Genomic DNA, 23,230 nt, shown 5'->3' on the forward strand with positions numbered 1-23,230 from the left:
CCCCCCAAAATCCATCAGGTTCAACCAAATATAAGCCAGGCCACTGCCACTGCCACCTCTTCATTGCCACCACCTCCTCCTCCTGTGCCTGCCCCACCACCACCCCAGGCACCCCCGAAGCCTGTCATGGCAGCTCTGTCCCCGCAGCCTAGTGGGAAGGCAGCGTCACCAGGGGTCACACACGTCACCCCCCCTGTGCCAGCTCCCTTGCCCCTTGCAATGAAGAAACAACCAAGCGTCACCTCTCCCCAGGTGCCTCCGCTGCCACCAGCCCCTCCTGGCCCCACTCCCCCGCCAACATTCCCAAAGCAGCAGAGTTTCTCTGGGAAGCCACCTCCATCCCCGCAGTCCCCGGTGCCGTCGGTGGTGAAACAGATAGTTAGCCAGTTCCCACCTCCTCCCACCCCACCTGCCACTGAGCCCCAGCCTCTGAAACCCCTTCCGCTGAGCCTGGCTCCACAGTCACCTCCAGCAGTGAAGGCAAAGCCCAAGTGGCAGCCGGCTTCCGCTCCCTCACCCGATTTCCCCCCTCCTCCACCAGAGAGCAGCTTAGTGTTTCCTCCTCCACCTCCTTCCCCAGCTTCCTCTGCAGGTTCTCCCCCCCCTGACAAATCAGGGTCTCCAGTCAAAAAGACCAGCAAGACATCAAGCCCGGGAGGGAAGAAACCACCTCCAACACCTCAGCGAAATTCCAGCATCAAGTCCACCAGCTCCACTGAGTACCATGAGTCCAAGAGACCTTCAGTGGACCGCCTTGTCAGCAAATTTGCACACCCACCAGAGCCGTCAGGGTCTCCTTCTAAGGAGTCATCGCCTCCTGCAGCCCCTCCAAAGCCAGGAAAGCTCAACCTTTCTGGGGTGAGCCTGCCCATTGTCCTTCCGCAAGGAGGGATCCCGGCCAAGGCTCCTGCTCCGGCTGTGTCTGGGAAGGAACCTGTGGTCGAATTCCCTTCACCACCGTCTGATTCAGACTTTCCACCGCCACCACCTGAAATAGATCTTCCTCTCCCACCAGTTGAGATCCCATCAGTATTTTCAGGCAGCACCTCCCCAAAAGTCGCTGTTGTCAATCCTCAGCCTCAGGCATGGTCAAAACCATCTGTGAAAAAAGCCCCACCACCCACACGTCCCAAGCGGAACGACAGCACTCGACTGACGCAGGCGGAGGTCGCAGAGCCACCAGGGTCAGCTGGCCCACAAGTGCCCACTTCACCCAAGTCCAGCCTTAGTGTTCAGCCAGGATTCCTGGCAGACCTCAACCGGACGCTGCAGCGGAAATCCATCACCCGGCACGGCTCCCTCTCCTCCGCGCGGATGTCCAGAACCGAGCCCACAGCCACCATGGACGACATGGTCCTGCCTCCGCCTCCACCAGAGCTGCTGGCTGACCAGCAGAAGACGAGCAGCTTTGGGGGCAGTCATATATCCGGCTATGCAACGTTACGGAGGGGGCCACCCCCTGCACCTCCCAAAAGGGATCAGAACACCAAGCTGTCGCGGGACTGGTAGGCAGTCCCCAGGGGCTGGTGCTCTCTGTGACTTGTGGGCTGCTCCGTGATCAGCCAACCCGTGATCTTGCGCACTTGGAGAGAATGTGGGGACGTGGATGATAGGTAGCCCCATCAAAAGAGGTGATCTCAAACTGTAGCTAAGGCTAAATGTAAAGACATTCCCCTTTCATGGCTAGGCCAAAAAAGCTGGGGACTTGGGGGTGTTGATATTTTATTGGGAAAGGTGGGTAGAGAGGCATTGACTTACACTTTCAATTTCTTTTACCCTTCATATGGATCGGACCAAAACCCCATTTTCTTACTTTTTCTGCATTTAGGGGAGGGGGGAGATAATTTTTTTGTAGTGTCTGTCCACGTGAGACATGTTTGTGCATGTATTATAAGTGTAGGTATATAATATATTGTGATATATTTCGTCGCAATTATAGAAGATAACCAGAATGTTTTTGTAGAACTGTATTTATTGTTTCAGTCACTATATTATTTGGAATCGGACTCTGTAACTAGTCAAATCTTACCACAAAGATGAAGATGTAGGGGGCACTTTAAAGAAAGGAAGAAAAAACAAACAAACAAAAAACCCCACAAATCTCTTGGCAGTTTGTGGTGGGTAAATGGTGCAGAGCTGAGGTGTTCTGCTAGGAACAGTAACAATGTACATTGTCCATTGATTGAAAAGTACAGATGCAACATACCAAAACATTCTGGTCATAATACTACTGAAAATGAGTATGTTCTGAGGAAGAAAATAGATTTTTATATATAGTGGGCTGGAGTGAAATATATTTATACTATAAAGAGCCTCCCCCTCCCTTCCAAATAGTTTAAAAATATACACTGCTACGAATTATTTCAAAGTTATTTGTCCATGCAGTAAGTAGGATAAATATATATTATTCCAATCCATTATGCATTCTAACTTTATAGTAGGCTCAATCATTTGTTTCTGTGGCTCAAGACGAATATATTTGTGTTAACCCCTTCTGAAAGCTGCCAGCACTCCTGCAATCGATGCCGACCCACAAGGCTGACCCACGCCGATACATCATTTGTACATCTAATTCTTTCCCCGAATGAACAGGTAGGTTTCTGTAGAGAGTGTTGCGTTCTCGCACAAGCATATACAGTGTACATTCTCACCTTGTCTGTGCCTGATAAGATGTATTATCTTTACAAAAACAAGTGTCTAGAAACATTTAAAGTATTGTTTGTAATTCATTAGAAACTGTCAGGAAACTTTCTAAACCTTCTAGAAAGAGAGAAGGGAGTGGTAATTTCAGGCCAAGCATGGTGGGAATTCTCTCTCTTTTCTTTGACCCGCCAGAGACTGCAACCAATGCATAAACCTGTTAATTCCAAAGTTGGCACTTCTAGCAGTCAAGGGAGAAGACTGGAAAAAACCTCAACCTTGAGAGGCAATAGCATTTGCTAATAATTTAATTTAAGGGCCCATATGAGTAGGAAATAGACTATCGTATTTGCTTTGGGTTTTTTGTTTGCCAGTCAATCACCAGATCGAGTACTAGAGTCCTTTTTCTTGTACTTCAGTAGCTTGATTGTACGGTCTTACCCACGTATTCGGAGGTTGTGATAAGGTAGCGTAGTTAGCCTAAGTGGTCCTATGTATCATGCATGTTCATTACAGGGTAGTGGTACACAGCCTTTGTAAAGTAGCTGAAATACTTGGACTGTACCTACCCCATCCTCGGTTGTTAGAACTTCCCTCATCACCATGGGGATACTGTCAAGGCTCAGAGGGCAAATGATTTTACTCTTTGTTTACCTTTTCTCCAAAAGCAAATATTAAATGTTTTCCTTCCCCCAAAGAATGAAACAAAGGAAGTAGCTTGACCTGACAGTATCCTCAAGCATGTACAAAAGATGTAAACTAATCTCTCATGAGAGTAATTCAGGCTGATAGATTTAAGAAATACCGTTGACAGTCCCCCATTCCTTTTTTTTTTATAAAGTTTTTAAAAAAATCCAAATAATGAAAGTCTTTGTGAATAATTTATGAATAGGAAAAAAGCTTTGCTAATTAGAGGGGGAAAATGACACATCTATAACTATATAGTTTTAAATAAGTGCATCACAAAAAGAGAAAAATTAATGGTGCTGTCTCTGCTGACCTGTTTCATATGATTTTTTAAAAATCTTTTTCAGCACCTCTGGAAATTGTTTTAATATTTCAGACTAGTTTTTTTTGAGCAATAAGAGTATATACCATTGTGTGCATTTTTAAAGCACTGCTATGGAAAGGCACTTTTTTGTATCTTTCAAATTGTTCACAAAGTTTTGTTTCTACTATTTTTGTGCTTATAAAGTGTCCTTAAAAGCATTTGCATTGTTGATTTTAAGCATGCTCGGTGTAGCTGGCAAATAACTTCACAGGAAGGTTGTTAAGCTATACTGCAATTCATGGGTGCTGTAATTTTCAACGTTGGTCCTCCTGCTGCTTTGTACTGTATGCAGCTCCTGGGGCTCATACCCACCAGTGGAGCAAAAGGTGTGCAGATACAGTCGTAACTCCCCAGCTGTTATTGACGATAGGTAAGTGGACACATTCTCCTACTCCCTGGCAGGATGCATCTGGGCTGATGCAGCGTGTGCTCCCAGATGACAGGAGTCAGGGAATCTGCTTGCCCTGTCTGTTTTTCTTTTCCCCCAAGACAGCTCCACTGGTGTGTGTCAGTTCCAGCCCTTTTTCTTTTGTTCATTCAGTGCGGGTACCTCTGGGCTTTGGACTCGGCAGAGCAGTGGTTTGAGTGCAATTTCTTCAGAGGCATTTGAGCTTTGTTCTCATTTTCCTGTGCTCAAATTCGTTTACCTAGTATCTCTCCCTAGACAATGAATCCATGCTTCCTACTGCAGGCTGCTACACAGCTTGCTGGGAGGCAGGAGTTTTATCTCTTTAAGTTTGCAGCAAAAAGAATGAGCGTCAGCAAAGGTGGCACCCTGTTTTCCTTCTTGTTACAACTTACATACTTCCTAAGCCAGTAGTGATACAGAAATACAGTGAGTGGCTGCAGCTTGCTGTCTCTCAGTTGAGAACTGAAATTTGGCTACAGTGTGGTTCAGACAACCTGGCTGCCTTTTCAGCTTATGAGACCCGTCACTGTAACTTGCTTTTCCAGTATATTTACTGGTTTTGTGACAGTAAATATTTATGCCTTATTTGCAAATAAGTTATTTTCCACTGTGCGCTCTGGTCTCATAGTTGCACCATTGTATTTATTTAAATCAGAGAACAAAGGGGCCAGATCTCAGACACACAGCAAGAAGCTACAAACATGGGCTGTAATCCTTTTGGCACTATTAAAAGGAGCATGTGAGAGCTGAGGTTTCATACTCTGGACACAAAGGTAGCGGATGCTTCCATCCTAAATTATTAAAGAGTACAGCTGTAGTTGTGTTACATGATGAAGCGTATGGCCTTTGACACTTGCTAAGGTGGGTGTTGGGGAAAGCCCCACTGCTGCAGGGGCAGCTGAGACCATACTGCTGCATTTGTTAATCTGTTCCAGATTTGGGCTTCATTTCCCCTCTGCCATGCAGCAGTAACATCCACCTCTGTGAGCAGAAGGGTCCCTCCTGTTCAGCCAGGTTTCTCTGTGCATGCAGCACAGGTGTAGAAAGCAGGGAGGTAGTCTTCTTGAACACTTTCATTGTAATTCAGGTCTCGGGGAGTTGCTTTGGAAGGGGAAACTAGGCTCTTACATCAGCAGTAATCTTAGAGGAGAAATTAAAAACAAAAAAACCCACGGGTTCTGAACAACCCATAGGTAATATGTTTGAGGTGGATATGCTGGGGGGGTCTGTCTAGTCTTTCAAAACCTGTGGTTGGGGGAGGAGGTTAGGCACAAGTCTCACCATAAAATAATCCTGTTATTTTCTACGGAAGAGGAAAGCTCCTGCTTCACCCTGTGCAGTGGTTTCCTCCTGTGGCAAACCACCACTGCTTGCTCTGACTTGGTGCGTGACCTCAAAGCCAAAGAGCTCCTCTCCTGAACTTACTCTGCAGTTTCCTGCAGGGCAGCAGTGACTGACTGACACATCAGCGAGACAAAGTGAAGGTACCTGGATCACTTTGGTTTCAGGTCTGATGGGAGAGGGAGCAGTTTTTTCCAAGTGCATTTTAAGATTTACTGTTCTGGACTTGCACATTTTAAAGGTTTTCTAATTTCTTCTTTCTGTGCCCTTAGGCAACCAGATAAGTCAGCTCAGAGATAAAAGCGTGGCCAGTTTTTCTCTGAGTTAAAATTATTTTTTCCACAGTCAAAGGAACCAAAAGTGCCATTTCAACAGCAGAAGGGCAAAAGAGAAATTTTCTGCTTATTACAGAAAACTGTATAGAACTAAATTGTTTTACTTTAGTGGCCCCATTGCAGGTAAACTTGTTTCTTACAATCTTATTTTGAATAAGTGGATTTTACTATGAGTATTATTTCAAATACAGTCACATTAAAATCAGTTGCACTCCAGGAAAACAATATAAATTCCTGACGGAAAGTAGTGTAGATGCAGCCAGAACATGTGAGTTTGGGTTGGTTTTTTTTTCCTTTTTTCATTGTTAAGGTGTAGATTACGTACTTGTGCAAACAGTGCTCCTCATTTGGAGGTGAGGGGAGTCTTACTTCTTTGGGGGAGATGTTTTCCCAAAGCCTGTTTGTGGCTCCTGGTGTTTAGCTTTGCATTCCCTCGCACAATTGGGGCAGACTCCAAACCAGAGACGATTTAACACTACAGGGGATAGTTTCTCTTACATGTTTTTGTAATGTTCTGGTGGGATTTAAGCTTTTATTTTGGAATTGTCAGTTGGTCTAAAGTTAAGTAATTTTCCTTTCTGAATTCTTTTTCTCCTTCAATTAAAAAAATGCCCATGAAGACTGACGAAACCAGTGTTAAGTTGCAGGGGTCAGCGCTCACTAATACTGTGATCCAGTGAGTCAGAGGCTTTGTCTAGTTTTGAAAAGTTTAAGGCACTGAACTGCAAATGAGGTGACAACATCATGCTTATGCCTCACAATGTAAATTAAAGTAATTGCCACTAACATGGGAAAAATAGTGATTGGGGTTGATGGCTATTTGGTGCTCTGAGGCACTCAACAGGGCGAGGACTCGGTGAGCTCTCTGTGAGTCAGAAGTGTGTATCTTTGGTGAGGAGAGCTAGAGAAGCTGGAAGAACAGGAGGAACAGGAACTAGTGCTATACACACAATCCCCCATGGCAGGGATTTAGTGAGGGAAATGAGCGAGAAGGAACTCGAGTAACAGATTTTGGACAGCACCCACCCCCCACCCCCCTTATTTAAATGCTTAAAGGCAACTTGTCTTTTAGGAGACTTAGGAATTGAACCAACTGTTCCCTACAGTGGAAAATAGTTTCCTCCCACCTTCCCCAAGATGCCAAAGATGCATTCAGAGCTAAATTCCAGGTACACAGATGTGCTCGCACCAGCCTCTCCTGAGGCTAAGTTGCCAGGTGCTGCTGATGCGCAGCAGCAGTTTGGCAAGAGAACAGGGCTGTCACTGTTAGATGTTGTGCACCTATTGCCTTTTAACCAATGCTGGTAACTGGCTACACATCTGCAAGGGGCGGGGGCAAAGGCCAGTTTAGCAAAGAACCTGTGCCCAAGGCTCCCTGCTGCTGATTTGGTGCAGCACTATAAAGCTTGTACTTCTAAAAGGAAAACTAAATGCTTTGTCACAAGTTGCAATTGCAAATCTTAGGTCTCCTTCTAGTGGACTGCAGTGGACCAGAAATTAACTGGAGCAGCAGTTTGTTTTATGGCTTACACTAATTGTTAGCAGCCACTGGTGATATTCTGTATAATACTGGGGATGCAAATGAAAGAAAAAAGTGTCATTGCAATGATGATTTGTCTGTGCAGCAAACTTGTGCTGAGTGCTGTAAATACATTCATGTTTACTGCTTTAAAAAGAAAATTGCACATTTTATCTTTCAATGGGATTGCCTCCCCTCTTCTTCCCTTTCCAAAAAGAAAAATCAAAGCTCTTTTAGACTGATAGCTTCAGGTTGGGGGGAGCTTTGCCATATTATAAATATATATAAATATATGTATAAATATACTTTTTTAAGCATGGGAGAGGACAAAAGAAATACTACATTATAGAGTACCCAATATAGATCATTATACAATGGAATATGCACAATTCAATAAAGATGTAGTTAAATTTAATAATCTGTTTTAATGCTCTGTCTTGCCATTTTCCTTTTTCATGAGTTCAGAACCCACATTGTGTTCTCAGGGCATCAGTGGTTCCCCTCTGTAGGGATCAGGTATCATCTGATGACCTACAGGTTACCATTTATGTGCTCACTCTCAATAAATTGCTTTTTATTGTTCCTTTGCACAGTTCTTTCCAGCTGGTCAGAGCTGGCTGTACCAGTAACATGGTGCACACCAGTTACAGGTCTAAAGAGGACCGCAGTGCGAAGGCTCACCTTTTCCATCTGCCTCCTCCCTCAGGTGTGCAGAGTCCCATACAGCTCTGCTCATGCAAGAACAGCTGATGGCTGTTAAGTGTTGCTGCAGCCCCTCTCTGGGGCGCACTGTAGGGAATTCAGCTCTGTTTGCCTCCTCCTGGGGTATGCTTGCAGGCTGGCCCTGCATCAGCCATCAGCTTTTACAGCTGAGATTTGAGGTGTTACATTAGTGGTGGTTACAGGAAAGGAGTAGTCATACTGAAGTGGAGAGGAGCTGCTGAAGGCAGCAGGCTGGATGCCAGTGAACATACCTTCGCTGTGGGTAGTGCTGTGCTCAGAGCTCCTCTGGGACAGGGCTCCTGCATACACAAGCAACTCTCTCTGTCCTCACTGTTTTGAAAAGTCTGTAACCGAAGTCAAGGAACGTGACGCAGCAGTGGCACGCTCACCGAACACGTAGTGTGTGCTTTGTTCTTTTTATTTAGGGCTTGTAACAAGAGGGTTTAGTACACAGCAACAGTTAATTCCAAGTACAATTAAAAAAATTTAAAAATTGGGTTTTGCACTCACTGGAAGGTGGTTCAAATGGCACACACAATAAAATGTTACTGGCGGCATACAGCTCCCCAGAGTCCTGCAGGCTGGGTCAGTTACAGTGGGCTCTGCACTCATCCACTGCATTCAGCAGTGCCAAAAGCAAAAGCACTGTGTGCTTCCCCTCTGACTGCAAACCAAAGGTGGGGGGTGGGTGGGGGTATCTGCTTTCAGAAAAAAGTGCATGGACAAAATCCATGTTAGACACTGACATTTCCAGAGAATTCATAGAAATTACTTGTCCATGCAAGTTGCAAAAGACGCTTTTTCAAATGTGAAAAGAAGCACTTGTTCTTTACAAAAAAATCTCAGACATGTCAGCACTTTACCAAGGCGCTGTAATGGAAATGAATTTGTACACAGCTCTTCCTCATTAGTCAATAGTGGTAGGATTCTTCTGATGTTTTAAGAGAAACAGGAACAAATGTACTGCACGCATTTCAGCAGAGTCACCACGTCGGTGTTCAGCAGGATGCTGGGTGTAGGCTTACCTCTGGACAACAGGCTGCTGCTGACTTCACTGTTTTGTAATAAGCAAAGGTGCTAATAAAACTACTCTGTCTAGAGTACCAAAGAAAAAACACTTCCTGCATGGGCAGGAGATTGCACAAAATACATGGGTGGGTTGGTTTGGTTTTTTTTTGAACAAAAGCAGCAGAACAGCATGGTCTGTGAATTATTCTTTGTAACAGCAGTTGGCAAACCTTGGCCACATCAAGCTTTCAGCAACCTTCCCATGGACATGACGTGGGGGTCCTACTATTCTTGCAGTTTCAAAATCAAAAGTAGATCAATAGGACTGTTACTACACACTGACTTCAGCTACTGAGGGAAAAAAAACAACCCCAAAACCCAAAATAAAAACCACAAACTGTTCCCTTCTTGCACTATTCTGACGTTTGTGTAAATACCATTTTATCCACAAAATGTGGCAGTGCCTAATACTAAGAGATGCCAAAAGGTAGGGAAGGTGAATATACCTGTAAGCACAGTGAATTCTTGCAAGTGGTGCCCCATAAGCTATAGCCCATCATCTACCGCTACTGCTCAGTTTATACCACCACCGTCTCTAGAGATTAGGGTTGTAAATACTTGCCTTAGTGAATGCAACACTGCTGTGCGTTTCTCACTGACACTGTTGTCGACATACATAGGAACTGAAGTCTCTGCATGGGGTTTGTAATGCTTCCCAAAATCCTGCTGTGCTCAATCAGTGACTCTATACTCCCAATGCAAGTACCACTCTCAGTAGGAGCCACAGCACCATGGTCTTTCCAAGCGCATCCTCTAGCAGCTTCCAACAAGTTGCCCTGCAGAGAATACAGACGCTAACTGTTTTGCAAGATGTTCTGTCCCACCTCTGGGAGGAGAAGCCCTGTAAATGCTCCCAGTTTACTAACCCGCACAAACTCCCATCCTCTCTGGACAGGAAAACAGGAAAGTTTTGCTTTTGCTTTATGCCTGAGCCCAGAGACACAAGTAATAAAAAGAGTGCTCATTTCCAGCAGAGGGGCACATCCGCAGCGCTTGCTAGGAAGTGGTGGAAGTTGCTGGGAAGAGCACAGCATGTAAGTAAGTCACCATCAAGCAGAGGTGGGAGACGCCACAGAAGCACAACAGTTTATATCAGTGCGCAACCCTCCTGCGCCTCTAGTCAACAACATGCACACACCAGGCAGGCAGCCAACCCTCTGCTAGAAAAGACACATCAGTCCTCCTGCTGCCTCGCTTTCTTTTCATGATCAACTGAAACACCTTGGATAAAAGTGCCACTTTTTAGAAGCTGCATTGCTACCAGTGTCATCTTTGGCTGTCACCAAGAACCCTCGGCAGCAAAGAAGGAAAAGGCCCAGGAGCTGTGAAAGGAGAACAAACTGCTCTAGCAAGAACTAGCTGGGTCTAAAGCCTTCCTGGCACCCACTGGTAAGCCACCCAGCCACAGACCACTGGGGAGCTGTGGTTCAAACCAGCAGCAATCTCCAGCCACTTTCAGGAACACCCAGCTCAACTAATCACAAGGACAAGCCAAGTCCCAGGAACGTGGTCAGCCTCCTGGTAACACACACCAAGCTCTGCCATCTACCCCAGAGTCATGCTGCACCTCTTTCTTATCCTCCAATGAGACCAATGGCTCTTGAATGCATCAGTGTCTGCCTGTGTCTCACCAGTCAAGGCAGCAAGTCTTCAGGCACACCATCAGGATCCTCAAGCACAAAATTTGCTGCTGGCCCCTCCCAGCCCTCTGCTGCAACAGCCAGCGAGATAAACAACATCAATCTATCATGGGGGGGGGGGGGGTGGTGGAGAAAGAGGCGGGGGGGAGATGGGTGAGAGACATGCAACCTCAGCCATCTCTCTCAGGCTGGAAGGCACCAAAATAACCTGCTTCAGCACTAGATGGGGACAGACTTGGTTGGACCTCTTCTCACACAGGCATGTGGCAGAGAGGCAGCTGTAGTTAATAGCTTTGTACCTGGGGCCAAAAGCAGGAAGAAATCTCTGATACAGCAAACCAAGGCAAAACTACACCACTAGAGGATGCTGACTGATTTCTGTGCACAGTGAAAACAGCTGGCTGGGCTAAGGCAGCTCTCACAAAGGGAGAAACGTACTCATTCTGGCCATACAGCAGCACTCTTTGGGCTATTCTGGAGTGTCTCCTTTCCCCACCTTTCTCTCATGCATACACACTGCTGATTCAACAGCCTGTGATGCTGAACACGTTCAGCTGTGGCAGCAGAACTCAGTGAAGAGATGTTGTGCACCTACTTGAAATACTGAGGTGTTTCTTCCCAGCCCCATTCTCCACCCCTTTTAAAGTAAACATGTAAATTAAAAAGGGGTGGGAGGAGTAGGTTTTGGAGGAGAAGTACATGGGACAAAACTGGAAACACAACCCTCACTGACTTCACTAGCATGCAATCTATGTAACATTAATATACAAAGACTGTTTACCTTGGCCTCGTCTATGACCATTACATCACATCATCCCCAAATGAGCCACAAAATTAAAATCTGTACAAAATAAAAAATATGCATAAAACTCAACAAATTTCTTTACATCAGTACTGCATAATGAAGCATAAAAACCAGCAGGAGGTGACCCAAAATTTCCATCCACAGCAGCTCTTGCAGTATAAATAATTCCACATGCTATCAGCAGGGACCAAACTAACCCCTGGCCCATAAGACCAGAGCCAGTTCTTTAAAGGAGCTTCACGCATTCCACTTCCAAGGTTTTGCAGCCTCGTCTTCTGTACTGAGCTCTGGCAAGCATTCAGCACTTCCCAGAGTTCACACTGCTCTGCTCTCACAACACAGAAAACTTGCAAGATGAACAACCAGCTGAATGAAGAATAAGGACATGGGTGTGTATCACACACAATCCCCACCCGCCTATCAGAAGTATTCAAGCGCATGCTCTTACACCTTTCACTAATGCATGACCTCCCAGCTGGAGCATGGGTGCACAGGGAGAGAGGTTCGGCTCTCATTTACTAGCTCACTAAGCTGCCATAACTTGATGCATTTGAGCACCCTGTGCTCAGTCTTTACCACAAACATAGCCAGGGCAAGAAAAACCCAGGAAAGCTCTGATAGTCCCAGAAAACAAAGCCACCCTGTGCGCACCAAAGTCTTGTGCATACTGCTGTTCAATCACCCAGGCCACTAGCTGGGCTGCAAGCACCACCTCCCTGTGCAAAAAAGTGTAGACCTGCCCTATGACACTAGAAATGGTCATGCCAGTGACTGCACAACCAGTGTTTTTTCTAGGCTTGCTCCCAGAGAAATGATGGGCTGAGGGAACCAAACATAGCTGCTTCTGTTAGTCTTGCTGCGAGACCAACATTTTCCCAGAGGAAGGTAGAAGAGTATCTGTTCTGGTTAACACTCATCCCAAACAGTAATGCTGTCAGCTTCCAGAAAGAAGACAACCGTGTCTTGGTGACAGAGCTGTGGATTGAGCAGGGGAGAAAGTAACTTAGTAACTTATCTTCACACCAGTTTCTTCAAAGTTGTACCTCCTGTAGGCTTCAACCAAACTAGTTCCTTATGCTCCGTCACATGAGTTAACACACTCTTCCGCGAGCTCACAGTGGGTGATCACATTCATCCCTATCCCACAAACCCACCTCACCTGTTTGTCTCCTCTTTCCTCCCCCTTGAGCAGCTATGGCACCTCCCTGCCCAGGTTTGCACCAAACCCGCATCTCCATCCTGATATTGCACCAATTACCAAGCAAGGGGATTGGGTCAATTACCTGTACTGTTGCCAATACCATCACAAACCCAGCCCCGGTAGTGCTCTCTTGCGCGCTGCTCTGTTTTACACACAGGCCTCAGAAGACAGCTGCAGCATTGTCTTGCCTTTGGCAAGCTACTGTTGGTACCAGCTGGAAGCCGGCCAGGTGACAGACAAAAGTTGTCTGGGAAGATGCCCTGGCCCAGGAGGCTCTCACAATACAGGGGTCAGCTCAATTTGCAGGCTAACAGGACTGCAACAGGAGGTTTAATCAGTTCACTCTGTTAATGCATGACATTTACCCAAAGATAACATTTAGTCCTACCTAAGGGCAGACTAGTACAGCCATCACTTTACACTGATCTGAGGCAGAATCACTGAGCAGCATTTTTAACTGAGACTAGATTAAAAAGCAAACTATCAACACAGGGGGCTACAGAGCCTTCACTTGGTATTACTCCACCCCAGATCCACCAGTACAGCTCAAAATATCTATTTCTTTATAATAAACAATGGAGAGGGCTGGGGGAAGAGCTAGGACTACTACTAGTTACTGCTTGGATTTCCATGGGAAACCAGTACGCACAACAGCCCTTTTTACTTCCACTGAAGAGATTTTGGCAACAGACATGAAGACGACAATTGCCGTTTGTCCTGCCTCTGCACAGGGCTCTCACAGTACATATGCAAATCTAGTCATCCAGTACAAAATAGCCAATTTACAATACCTGATTGAATTTTTAAGGTTATATTGTGCATAAGACTAAAGCTGGGGGTAAGTTTCTCTAGTGCAAGCAGGCGTGAGTAGATTTGAACCTTAGATCACAGCCCCTAGAGTTTATCCTCAGACCCCAGGAGGACCTGTAAACTTTGTTTTGCCTTCACCATCAATGGCACCTGTGAGTTCTGTTTAAACCAGCTCACTGCGGAGAGGAGCACATTTACATCAGTGCAGAACACAAAACAAATCTTGTGGTGTTCAAAAGATGAGGAAACGGGAGTGGGGGTCCTCTGGGCTGCAGCCATCTTAATTGTCTAAACTGAAAGGTGAGTGAATGAAAGCCAGCTCTGTGTGCCCCTGTGGTCAGCCTACATGTGCAGAGCAGCTGCAGAAGTGTTTATGCTAAAGATGTATCCAACTATCTGGAAGTCAGTTACAGGAACAGCTCTGTGTAGAAATCCCAGTGTAGCTAGCACACATCTGTTCTTCCAGCTGCACAGGAGTGTAGTGTAGAAACAGGAGGGGTGTCCGCTGGCCAGTAACCCTTCACTGCAAGCATCCAGGACATCCCAAGCGCCAGGCACTGCTGCCAAGGGTAGTACCACAAGGGCACACAGGATTCCTGAGACAGATCCCAAAGCCTGTCAGAAGAAGTCAGAATTCGAGTAAAGTATCAGCTACTCGAGTTTGTTACATCTGAATGGGTCAGCTTAATTCAACTTCAGATGGCTCAGGATAGCCTCTGCTGGCAGCCGGAAGAGCCATTTGTTCAAACAACTCAAATCACTATTGTTTTATAATGGGGGGGGGAAAGGGGGGGGGAACCAAACCCAAAAGAGTGGTCGTTACAATTATCCTTCATTCGGTTACACTGGATGGGGCCCCAGAGGCTGTTGGAGAACTGGGAAGCCCTGACAGCTCCTGCAGCAGGAGATGCAGTGTTCTGTCCTCTAGTCTTCACTCCGAGTAATGCATGATTGACTCCACATAGTTCCCTGGGAAGAGCCCCGTCACTCCATTCATGACCCCCTCATACCAGCCATCATCATTTTTCTTGATGACATAAATGATGGCACCTTCCTGAAAGGAGAGCTCATCTTCTTTGTCCTTCGTGTAGTCATAGATTGCCACCACTAGGAAAGAACAGAGCATGACTGTTAGGAGAGGTATAGGGAGGAGGAGGAAAATCAACCTACCTCATACAAAGTTCTCCACGTTTGAGGCATCTCAGAGAACTGCACTACCTCACCTCTGTGTGTGCAGAATGACCTGCTGAGAGGGGCAGTTTCTTCCAACCCCCTTTGTAAGAGCTTGTGCTGTGAAGCACATGAGCCAGGACTACTTTAACTCTTCTATTCTTACTATTTCCAGACCCACCAGAGGAAAAGTGTACAAATATATGATAAACTTCTGATGTGGAATGATACAAGGAGGTGGATGTAATCCCCATGGCTATGACCACTCAGACCTACTCCAAGATTCATGTAGTAGGTATATATTCTAAACCAGATCTCTGCACAACTGAGTCAGCAGGAAAACATGGAAGAGGGAGAATAATAAGAGCTCTCTTCAGAAGACAAGAAGAATGAGCCAAGGCTAATGTCCCAGACTTCCATCTACCTTAGCTACCTCCACATTTAAATCTGTAAAATGCGTATGTGCAGCCCCAGTAGCTAGAAGTCACTCCCACGGTATACGGTGCCAAGGTGGGTGAATCCCAGTTAGGAGCGAGGAAAGAAGTAAGATGGTTCTCTGAAACAAAAAGTACTCCTACTGTATCAGGACATTTTTCTTACAGATGCAGAATATTTTACTGAAGGCACAAAAGCTGCTAGGAAAGTCAAAGCAATGGGACAAAGCACTGGCAAACATTAAGAGAGAGCACTGTCCAGAAATGGCAGAAAATAGACATGAACTTGGTATGTTTTTCCATTCTCAGACCTATCATTACGTGTTCCATATAGAAAATGAGCTATGCCAGACTCTGAATACTTTAACAAATAGCATCAGTCACTGCTTTGAGCACTTGGCAATGAAACACGCAGTGCTGCCATTGAAACAAAATGGATGTTGGACAGGCATCCTAAAATCTTGTACTGGGGATAGAAGGGAAGATAATCTAAACCAAAGCAAGGAGGAAAAAATAACAGCACGTGTTCATGAGCACAGTGTCGAAGAGCCCTACTAAAATCATTCTTTTCAAAAGAAAAGAGGTCATTTCCTTTTGAAGGGAGCAAAGGAATCAATACAAATATTTACTAGGGAAACCTGGATCCTGAAGAGCTTAATAAAGTAAAATACACAAATCAATCCCAGTGGAGAATCAGAGTATGTACAGAGGGGTTTTGTGTTTTGTTTTTTTTTTAATAAATCTCCCAAACAGGAGATTTGTATCATTTGATCACAGCATATTTAAAAAACACATGTTGCTGGCTCTACACTTATGCCAGCACAGTTGTTAACTAACTCATTCTAACTAGTTTTAGACATATCATTCTAAGAAAACAAAACACAAATGGAGAAATGAGTAAATATTTAGCTTGAAAAACAGAAGTCACTATATGAACATGTGATACATTCAATTGAAGTCCTTCAAAATTCCTTTTTAACTGCCTTCTATACCTGGTTATTCTAAAACATTTCTTCCTAGAGTCACTGTGCTGTTGTTCTTCATTCTCTTGATTATAATAATAATAATAATCCAAGGATCACGGTAACTTCTAATTCCTTTCTTTCTCATTTTTGAGTGTACTCTAGTCCCTTCTGATACTGAATGGATTCATTATTTTGTGATCACAAGTAGGAAACTCTTCCCTAAGTTTGTGATGAAAATTCGCATCTTGTTAAGCCTGTTAAAAAATTACCGGAGGCCTGGTTTTGTTTTTACATCACCATTGCTTCCTCCTCCTGCATGTTACTTTTGTACTGGCAACGTTGTTCTCTCTAAAAGATTGTTTAATCCTTCTGTCTGTAGTCCCACCAGTTCAAGCTGTGAGCTTGTCACATACCACGAGTTACCAGGAGCCCAGGCCAGTGTTGCAAAAAAGGCTCCAGATGAGACAGGAAGCAGCAATACTGACTTGGGAGGTGGCATCCTTCCCTGCAAGACTGAGCCAGAACCTCTTTTAGTTTCTATCTGAACACATTTCAATGCAGATACGAAAAACAGCATACTCATTTAGGTTGATATTCTTCCAATCAGTGATCTTTCATTCTTCGACAATTACATAGAGTTTGGCTGAACTCTGTTACGTCAGACTGACCACAAATGTAGGCCAGACTGATTATCCAACTGAAATCTGATAGCTGTGACCACACACTTTCTCCATGTGGTATGAGGGCAATTTTTGCTTCTGGATACCCATTTCTGTTCATCTGATTTGCAAAGTTGGGACGTTTTCTTACCTCTTCATGCCACACACCCAGACACACAGCTCAATGGAAAACTGCAGTGCGCTTTCCTGGACATTGCAGGTTGGCTGTTGCTATTACAGCCATGTGGTAGTGTCCTCAAGTTCAACATCCCCAGTAACTGTAACTCCCTAAGAGTTTCTCCACCTGTTCAAAATGGATCTGCTATTCACTTCCTTCCTCAGCTGTAGGTTAGAGCATGTCTTAATATTAAATACACCTCCCACACTGCATGACCCCTTTACAGAACAGGATCATACTGAATCCCATCTCAATATATAGCAACCCTCTGTATTTGACACCTCCTTGGGTGTCCCCGGTTCCACATTCTCACTTTTGCAAAGGTTATCTACACTAATCCTACTAGAAATGCTTTCACATGAACTTATATAAGTGAGCAGTCATACCACAAGAAGCAGCACAAATCCTAGGAATTGCTACTCTACTTTTGGGGGGTAGTAGTGTTTCAACAGCCATTTCCTTCCATCAGTTTTCTCCACTTGGAATCATGTGGCACACAATACTCTTTATAGGAACTTAAGGAGCTGCCATAGGAATAATTATTTTGCAGAAGATAAAGCATTATTAGTTCACAGCAGGATAAGTATACACATTCTTTGAGTATGAAAGTTCTCTTTTAGCATGGGGCTTTTCATTAACTTTAAAGCTTGTTTGCTACATAAAAAAAAAAAATCCCATCCAAGCACTTCTTTCCCAACTCCATCAAAGCAGTCAAATCTCAAGACATGGGCTGAATATAAGTAGAGCTATTCATATAACTACAACAGAATCCAGACCTATGTCCAGTATGTCATTTTTCTGGTATCCTGAAACTGCTATTTAACAGTTCTTCATACATTGTAAGCACTTTTATTTTTTATTACTGTCCTGGTTTCAGCTGGGATAGAGTTAACTGTCTTCCTAGTAGCTGGTACAGTGCTATGTTTTGAGTTCAGAGCGAAGAATGTTGATAACACTGATGTTTTCAGTTGTTGCTCAGTAGTGTTTAGACTAATGTCAAGGATTTTTCAGCTTCTCATGCCCAGCCAGTGAGAAAGCTGGAGGGGCACAAGAAGTTGGCACAGGACACAGCCAGGGCACCTGACCCAAACTGGCCAACGGGGTATTCCATACCATGTGACGTCCCATCCAGTACAGAAACGGGGAAGTGGGGGGGCAGGGATTCGCCGCTCGGGGGACTGGCTGGGTGTCGGTTGGCGGGTGGTGAGCAATTGCACTGCGTATCATTTGTACATTCCAATCCTTTCATTATTGCTGTTGTCATTTTATTAGTGTTATCATTATCATTATTAGTTTCTTCTTTTCTGTTCTATTAAACCGTTCTTATCTCAACCCACGGGTTTTGCTTCTTTTCCCGATTTTCTCCCCCATCCCACTGGGTGGGGGGGAGTGAGTGAGCGGCTGCGTGGTGTTTAGTTGCTGGCTGGGGTTAAACCACGACAATTACTTTTATGAGAGTTTCTAAGAACAGAATAACCTTCTAGATGTTTTAGTCATCTAGTTTTCAAAATAAAGATCAAAATTATGTTTTTGCATGACACTCTACATCAATACAAGAGAATGTTTGGTTTCCTATACTTCTGCTTTTCTACACGAAAAATGTTCTGACTAAAAGCCTGACTTTCTCCAGCTTATCTTTAAAGACTCCAATTACAGTTTTTGCTATCCCACGTCATTTTCCCTGTAAATATCAAACTACAAGTCCCTGGACTGCCTGCAGAGATGGAACAGATCTGTGCATATGTGCACCTATATAAATTATTTTAGTTCACAAGCTCATAGAAGTCATGCAGAAAAGCAGATCAGAACAATATGCTATAAGTCAAATGTCATTATTTCTTCAAATAGAAAGTTGTTTTCCCGGGCCACGTGCCACGTGATTTTGTGGCTTCTCTTCCCCACAAACACCACCACCCCCCGCCCCACTGCATTAGTATGAGACACTATGAACAGACAGTGCACATCAGGGTCCAATTTCTTCTCTTTTGCTCCTAGCTCAAATGCCACTGCAGATTTGCTGAGGGCCAGATGGCAGGAATAGCAGAAACATAACAAAGATAGTGATATGAATGTAGAATTAGGCTAAAGAGTATCTTATGCCTGGAAAAATACAGAGAAAAATCTTGAAACTCACTCTCCTATCAAAAAGGAACATGCCTGCAATCTTCATCCAGCACAAAATGCATCAAACACAATGAAACTGAGCAGATACTGTGCATTCTCAGAACTGCCTGGTAAGGAGAAGTTCATTAAGTAATGTAGCACATCCAGTATTTGCTGAAACGAACTGTACTGGTCCCAACCTGAAGAAATTTGCCATCCTCTCCCAAAGAAAGAACTGCAGCATCAGGAACCCCACCCCACTCCAAAACCTGATTTCGTGAAGCTAGGTCAGTAATATCAATAATCAGGAATACCCTCCAAACTGCACAGCAAGAGAAGTACTTTGTATGAGATCCCTTTTTTCCCTGTCTACCCTCATGGAAATAAGCTTCCCTAACAAGAATAAGCTGAAGCAACTTTTAATCAAACAAAGAGCCTGTGTGCATCAACAGAATACTAGTGACACTTGCTGTCAATCAGAGGTGTGGAGAGGTCAATAGATAAAGCGAGTCATGTAAACACCCTGCAAGTCAGGCACTTTGTCCAACAAATGGTCTCAGCTTGTCAGCAAAGCCTGGGTACTCCTTGCACTAAACACTTACACCAGCTAGATGGAGGGTGGGGGAGTAACAAAAAAACTCCCACATATTCCTCCATCTCCTTCAGGAACAGTAGTATTTTCTTTGGGCTGGAGTTGGCAGAAAGTGCCTCTTCCATCTCTTTTTTTTTTTTCCTCCCCTGAAATACTGCACTGGGTTTATCTTTGTGGCATTCTTGAATTTTTTTCCCTGATGCAGACTGAATGTTTCTAACAGTCACTCAGCTGAGATGCCTGGTTACTTTGCAACATTAGGTTTTATATCACCTTTTACTAAGAGGTACATGACCCTGTTTCAGAGGAGAACACAGGGCAGTAGATTTTTCATATTCAAGTGCCCCTAAGCCATTTACCTACTCAGTTTATTTTACCTGTAGTTTTAATCCAGCATGTTTCCACACATCTGCTTCAGAACTGGAAGACATCTAGATGCAGCCATGCAGCAATGCCTCAGTTAGTCAGTCCTACACAGACCCAGCACTTTTTAGCTTAGCATGGTCCCACACTGGTACAGCATTGCAGCTTCCAGAGCCCCAAACACACATTGCAGCACTTCTCCAGATGCACCCATACGTTCAAAGTTCAAGTGCAACTGCAGCACCGATTCATTCATCTTTGACTTTGAATATGTTTGATTATTAGGATTAAGCAGACTACTGAAAGGGGAGTCTCAAGTAGATTACAGAGGATTTAAAAAATACGTAATTAGCCGGCTCTCCCTTCGTGGAGAAAGGGGCGAAGGACTCAGACTCAAAGAACAAAAGTTAAGCTACTCTTCTAAGTTGCCATTTGGAGGAGCACCTCTATCACAATACCAAATACTGGCTACAAAGGAGTCCAGGCAGACTCCACGTCCAAAGCAGGATGGCAGGATCTTATACAGAATGTTGTTACAAACATGACCCTACCATCTCGACTAGCTCTAAACCTACCCTTTTCTAAGTAGGTCCTTGGTGCCCAAGGAGGGTCCTCCTCAGCATATGGATCACTGTACTCCACCACAGCTGCTTCCTCCTCCTCATAATCTTCTGGAGGTGGTGGTGGAGGTGGAGATTCATCAAACACTGGCTCGTCCACAGGTGGTGGCGGGGGAGGAGTGTCTGAAACTGAAAATAAGCAATAGTATAACCATGAAAATGTCTCTAGAACCACTGTAGCAGGTTGAAGTAATACTCCCTATCCCAATTAGTTGCGCTGGGACCAATAGCTAGAGCTTGTGAAAGTGCACTAGAGCCAATAAAATTCAGAGAAGGAAGGATCAGATTCCTCCAGTAAAATTACTTCCTTTTCCCTCCCTTCACAATTTCAGACAAACTTGCAGAGGCAGTAGAGAAGGCAGAATTCTGGCTATATATAGGCAAATCTTTCATCTGCTCAAAACAAAAGCCACATCCAGTAATAAATCATAGCACAAGGAAGCAGCAAACTTACTGTTTTCTTGAACTCTGGCCACAAATCCCATTAGCGGTAACTGGGGAGTTACCTGTAGGATGGAGGGGGGAGGAGGAGCAAGGGATGCTGCCACAGAAATTAAAAAGAGAGAGGCATTCAGTTAGAAACACAACAAAGCGGCAAACAGGAAAGTAGACATCATCACCGCTCAGACAGTGTAGCAGTCTGCCAAGAAGCTGAGATAAAAAGGCTGACATTCAAAGAAAAATGGCTCAGGTGGTTTAAGCATATTCCTAATCCTTACTTCAAGATTTCTCAATTTTGAAAATTTCCAACCCAGGTCTTTTTCATAAGATTAAGAATCCATGCTGAAGTATTTTTCTGATCTATGAGATGCCCTTAAGTTGAAGCTTATTACTACAGCAATATAGCACTTTGTGAACAGACCTAACAAATGTATCAAGAGGATTCTCTCCCTATAATCCTCCACCTTTCAGATCAAATTGATATTTATAGAGGTGACTCCTTTAACAGCATCCATTAAGTCTTAGTAATGACAATTGATATAACTAGTTTTCTCCAAAATGTAGGCCAAAAAACCCCATCAAATGAGGCAGCTATTTTAGGCAAAACAGAAAAAGACACCTTTGAGAACTGAGCATACTTGGAAGACAGGGACTTCTGACCTCATTGGTAGAACAAAGCACACTGTGCTGCTGCCGAACAACAGGGCCTATTCCAGATGTGCTGTCTCATTTCCTTCCCACCTGATTTTGCAGACCACTGCACTGAACTCTGAACACCCCTTTTACTGGTACCAGAAGAGCTGTCTTTGTACAATACATGTGAATTCACATTTAAAGAAGATACTCTCAGCCAGCTGCAAATGTTATAATACTGAACTGTGGTTTAAGCTAGGAATGAAAGTTTCAGTTATCTATTTAAGTTGAAAAAATAGTTAAGTAGTTTTATCCAATTTTAGTACCACTTTGCAAAAGTAATGCAGTAATATTCTTTAAGCAAGTTACAACATTATTTTTCAGAAAGCACACCTCAGGAAGAGCACAACTAAGTAATGTTCTTGTTAGTAGTTCCATACATTTAGTCATGTCCAAAAGAATGAGGGAAAAAGGTCTACATTTCATGTACCAGTACATTTAGTTAGCTTGCAGAACAGAACTAAATAAATATCAGACTACTTCTAGAGCTGGTAAGAACACGGCCAGGTATGATGTAGTATTTTTCAAAATTAATTCACATCACCATAGCAAATGAAAAGAACTCCATGGCATTTAAAGCTCGTGTCAAAATTTTTTGTTTGCTTATTTCAGTAACTATTATCTGAAGTGCTTTGAATTTCTTCTGTCACTCACATTCCTTTCACAACCACACACCCCAAACAAAAAACCCAACAGAGCAACCATCCTTTTTGTTGCAAAAATATCCTTGTACCTCCATATGAAGCAAGCTCCTTTATCTCACCATTTAATTGATACTTCTTGAGAAAAACTGAAATACCTTTCTAATTACAGCTTCTTTGACTTGAATGACATGGCCTCTGAGAGTATTTATTCCTGCAAGTGTAACCACAGTAGCTGGAAAAAGATTTGGTCTTGCATTTTTTCAAAGCAGGAAGAGGGAACTTGAAGTCCTACTGAAATGCAGTAATATTCATGAATTCAGCATTCTTATGCAATTATGAAGTCCCTGCCTTTTTAACTATATATGCTACAAAAATGTTCAGTTTCAAAATGTTTCCTCTATTCAACATCATATGGATTCATACAATTCATATCTCTCATAGGAGACTAGCTTCAGTTTCCTAGGTCCCTTCAGTGTACTTTGTTTGTGTGCTATATATATTTCTTTGAAAGAAATAACGAGGCTTTCCACGTAGAAAAATAAATCACTCAAGACAAGTACTCCAAGCAAATGCAAAAAAATCCCTTAGTTTAGTTTGGGTTGTGTAGTTTAATCAAAATGGTGATGCTAACACTAGCTGACATCATTTCTTGTTTATCTTAACCTTCTGGTTTGTGCTTCAGTTTATGCACACTGCTGGGACTATTATATCATATTGTCTCTATACGATAATAATGACTCTAAGCTAGTTTTGACCTTTAGGAGCCAATACAATAAATACTTTATTAATAATGACTTTGTTTATAAAGTGCATTGGAAGAACTTCA

At 43.8% G+C, this 23,230-nt stretch overlaps 2 protein-coding genes across 19 annotated transcripts in view; one reads left to right on the plus strand and one right to left on the minus strand.

Moving 5' to 3' along the window:
- Positions 1–7,713, plus strand: part of RAPH1 (Ras association (RalGDS/AF-6) and pleckstrin homology domains 1) — a 99,851-nt gene extending 92,138 nt beyond the window's left edge. The window contains 1 exon segment of the mRNA XM_052791295.1: positions 1–7,713. Coding sequence (XP_052647255.1) covers positions 1–1,509 — 1,509 coding nt within the window. The 3' untranslated portion in view covers positions 1,510–7,713.
- Positions 7,714–8,420: 707 nt separating this feature from the next.
- The window catches only part of ABI2 (abl interactor 2), a 73,127-nt gene continuing 58,317 nt past the window's right edge, over positions 8,421–23,230 (minus strand). For 9 of the 18 annotated variants that reach the window (XM_052791324.1, XM_052791315.1, XM_052791317.1 and 6 more), the window contains 3 exons: positions 21,081–21,167; positions 20,582–20,755; positions 8,421–14,649 (listed from right to left, as the gene is read on the minus strand). In XM_052791324.1, the coding sequence (XP_052647284.1) occupies positions 14,474–14,649; positions 20,582–20,755; positions 21,081–21,167 (437 nt within the window). In that variant the 3' untranslated portion in view covers positions 8,421–14,473. The remainder of the gene's footprint in view (positions 14,650–20,581; positions 20,756–21,080; positions 21,168–23,230) is intronic. The other 9 variants (XM_052791322.1, XM_052791321.1, XM_052791323.1 and 6 more) reach the window with 1 other exon arrangement.

This window comes from Harpia harpyja, chromosome 7, assembly GCF_026419915.1.
Source record: "Harpia harpyja isolate bHarHar1 chromosome 7, bHarHar1 primary haplotype, whole genome shotgun sequence".
Taxonomy (NCBI): Eukaryota; Metazoa; Chordata; class Aves; order Accipitriformes; family Accipitridae; genus Harpia; species Harpia harpyja.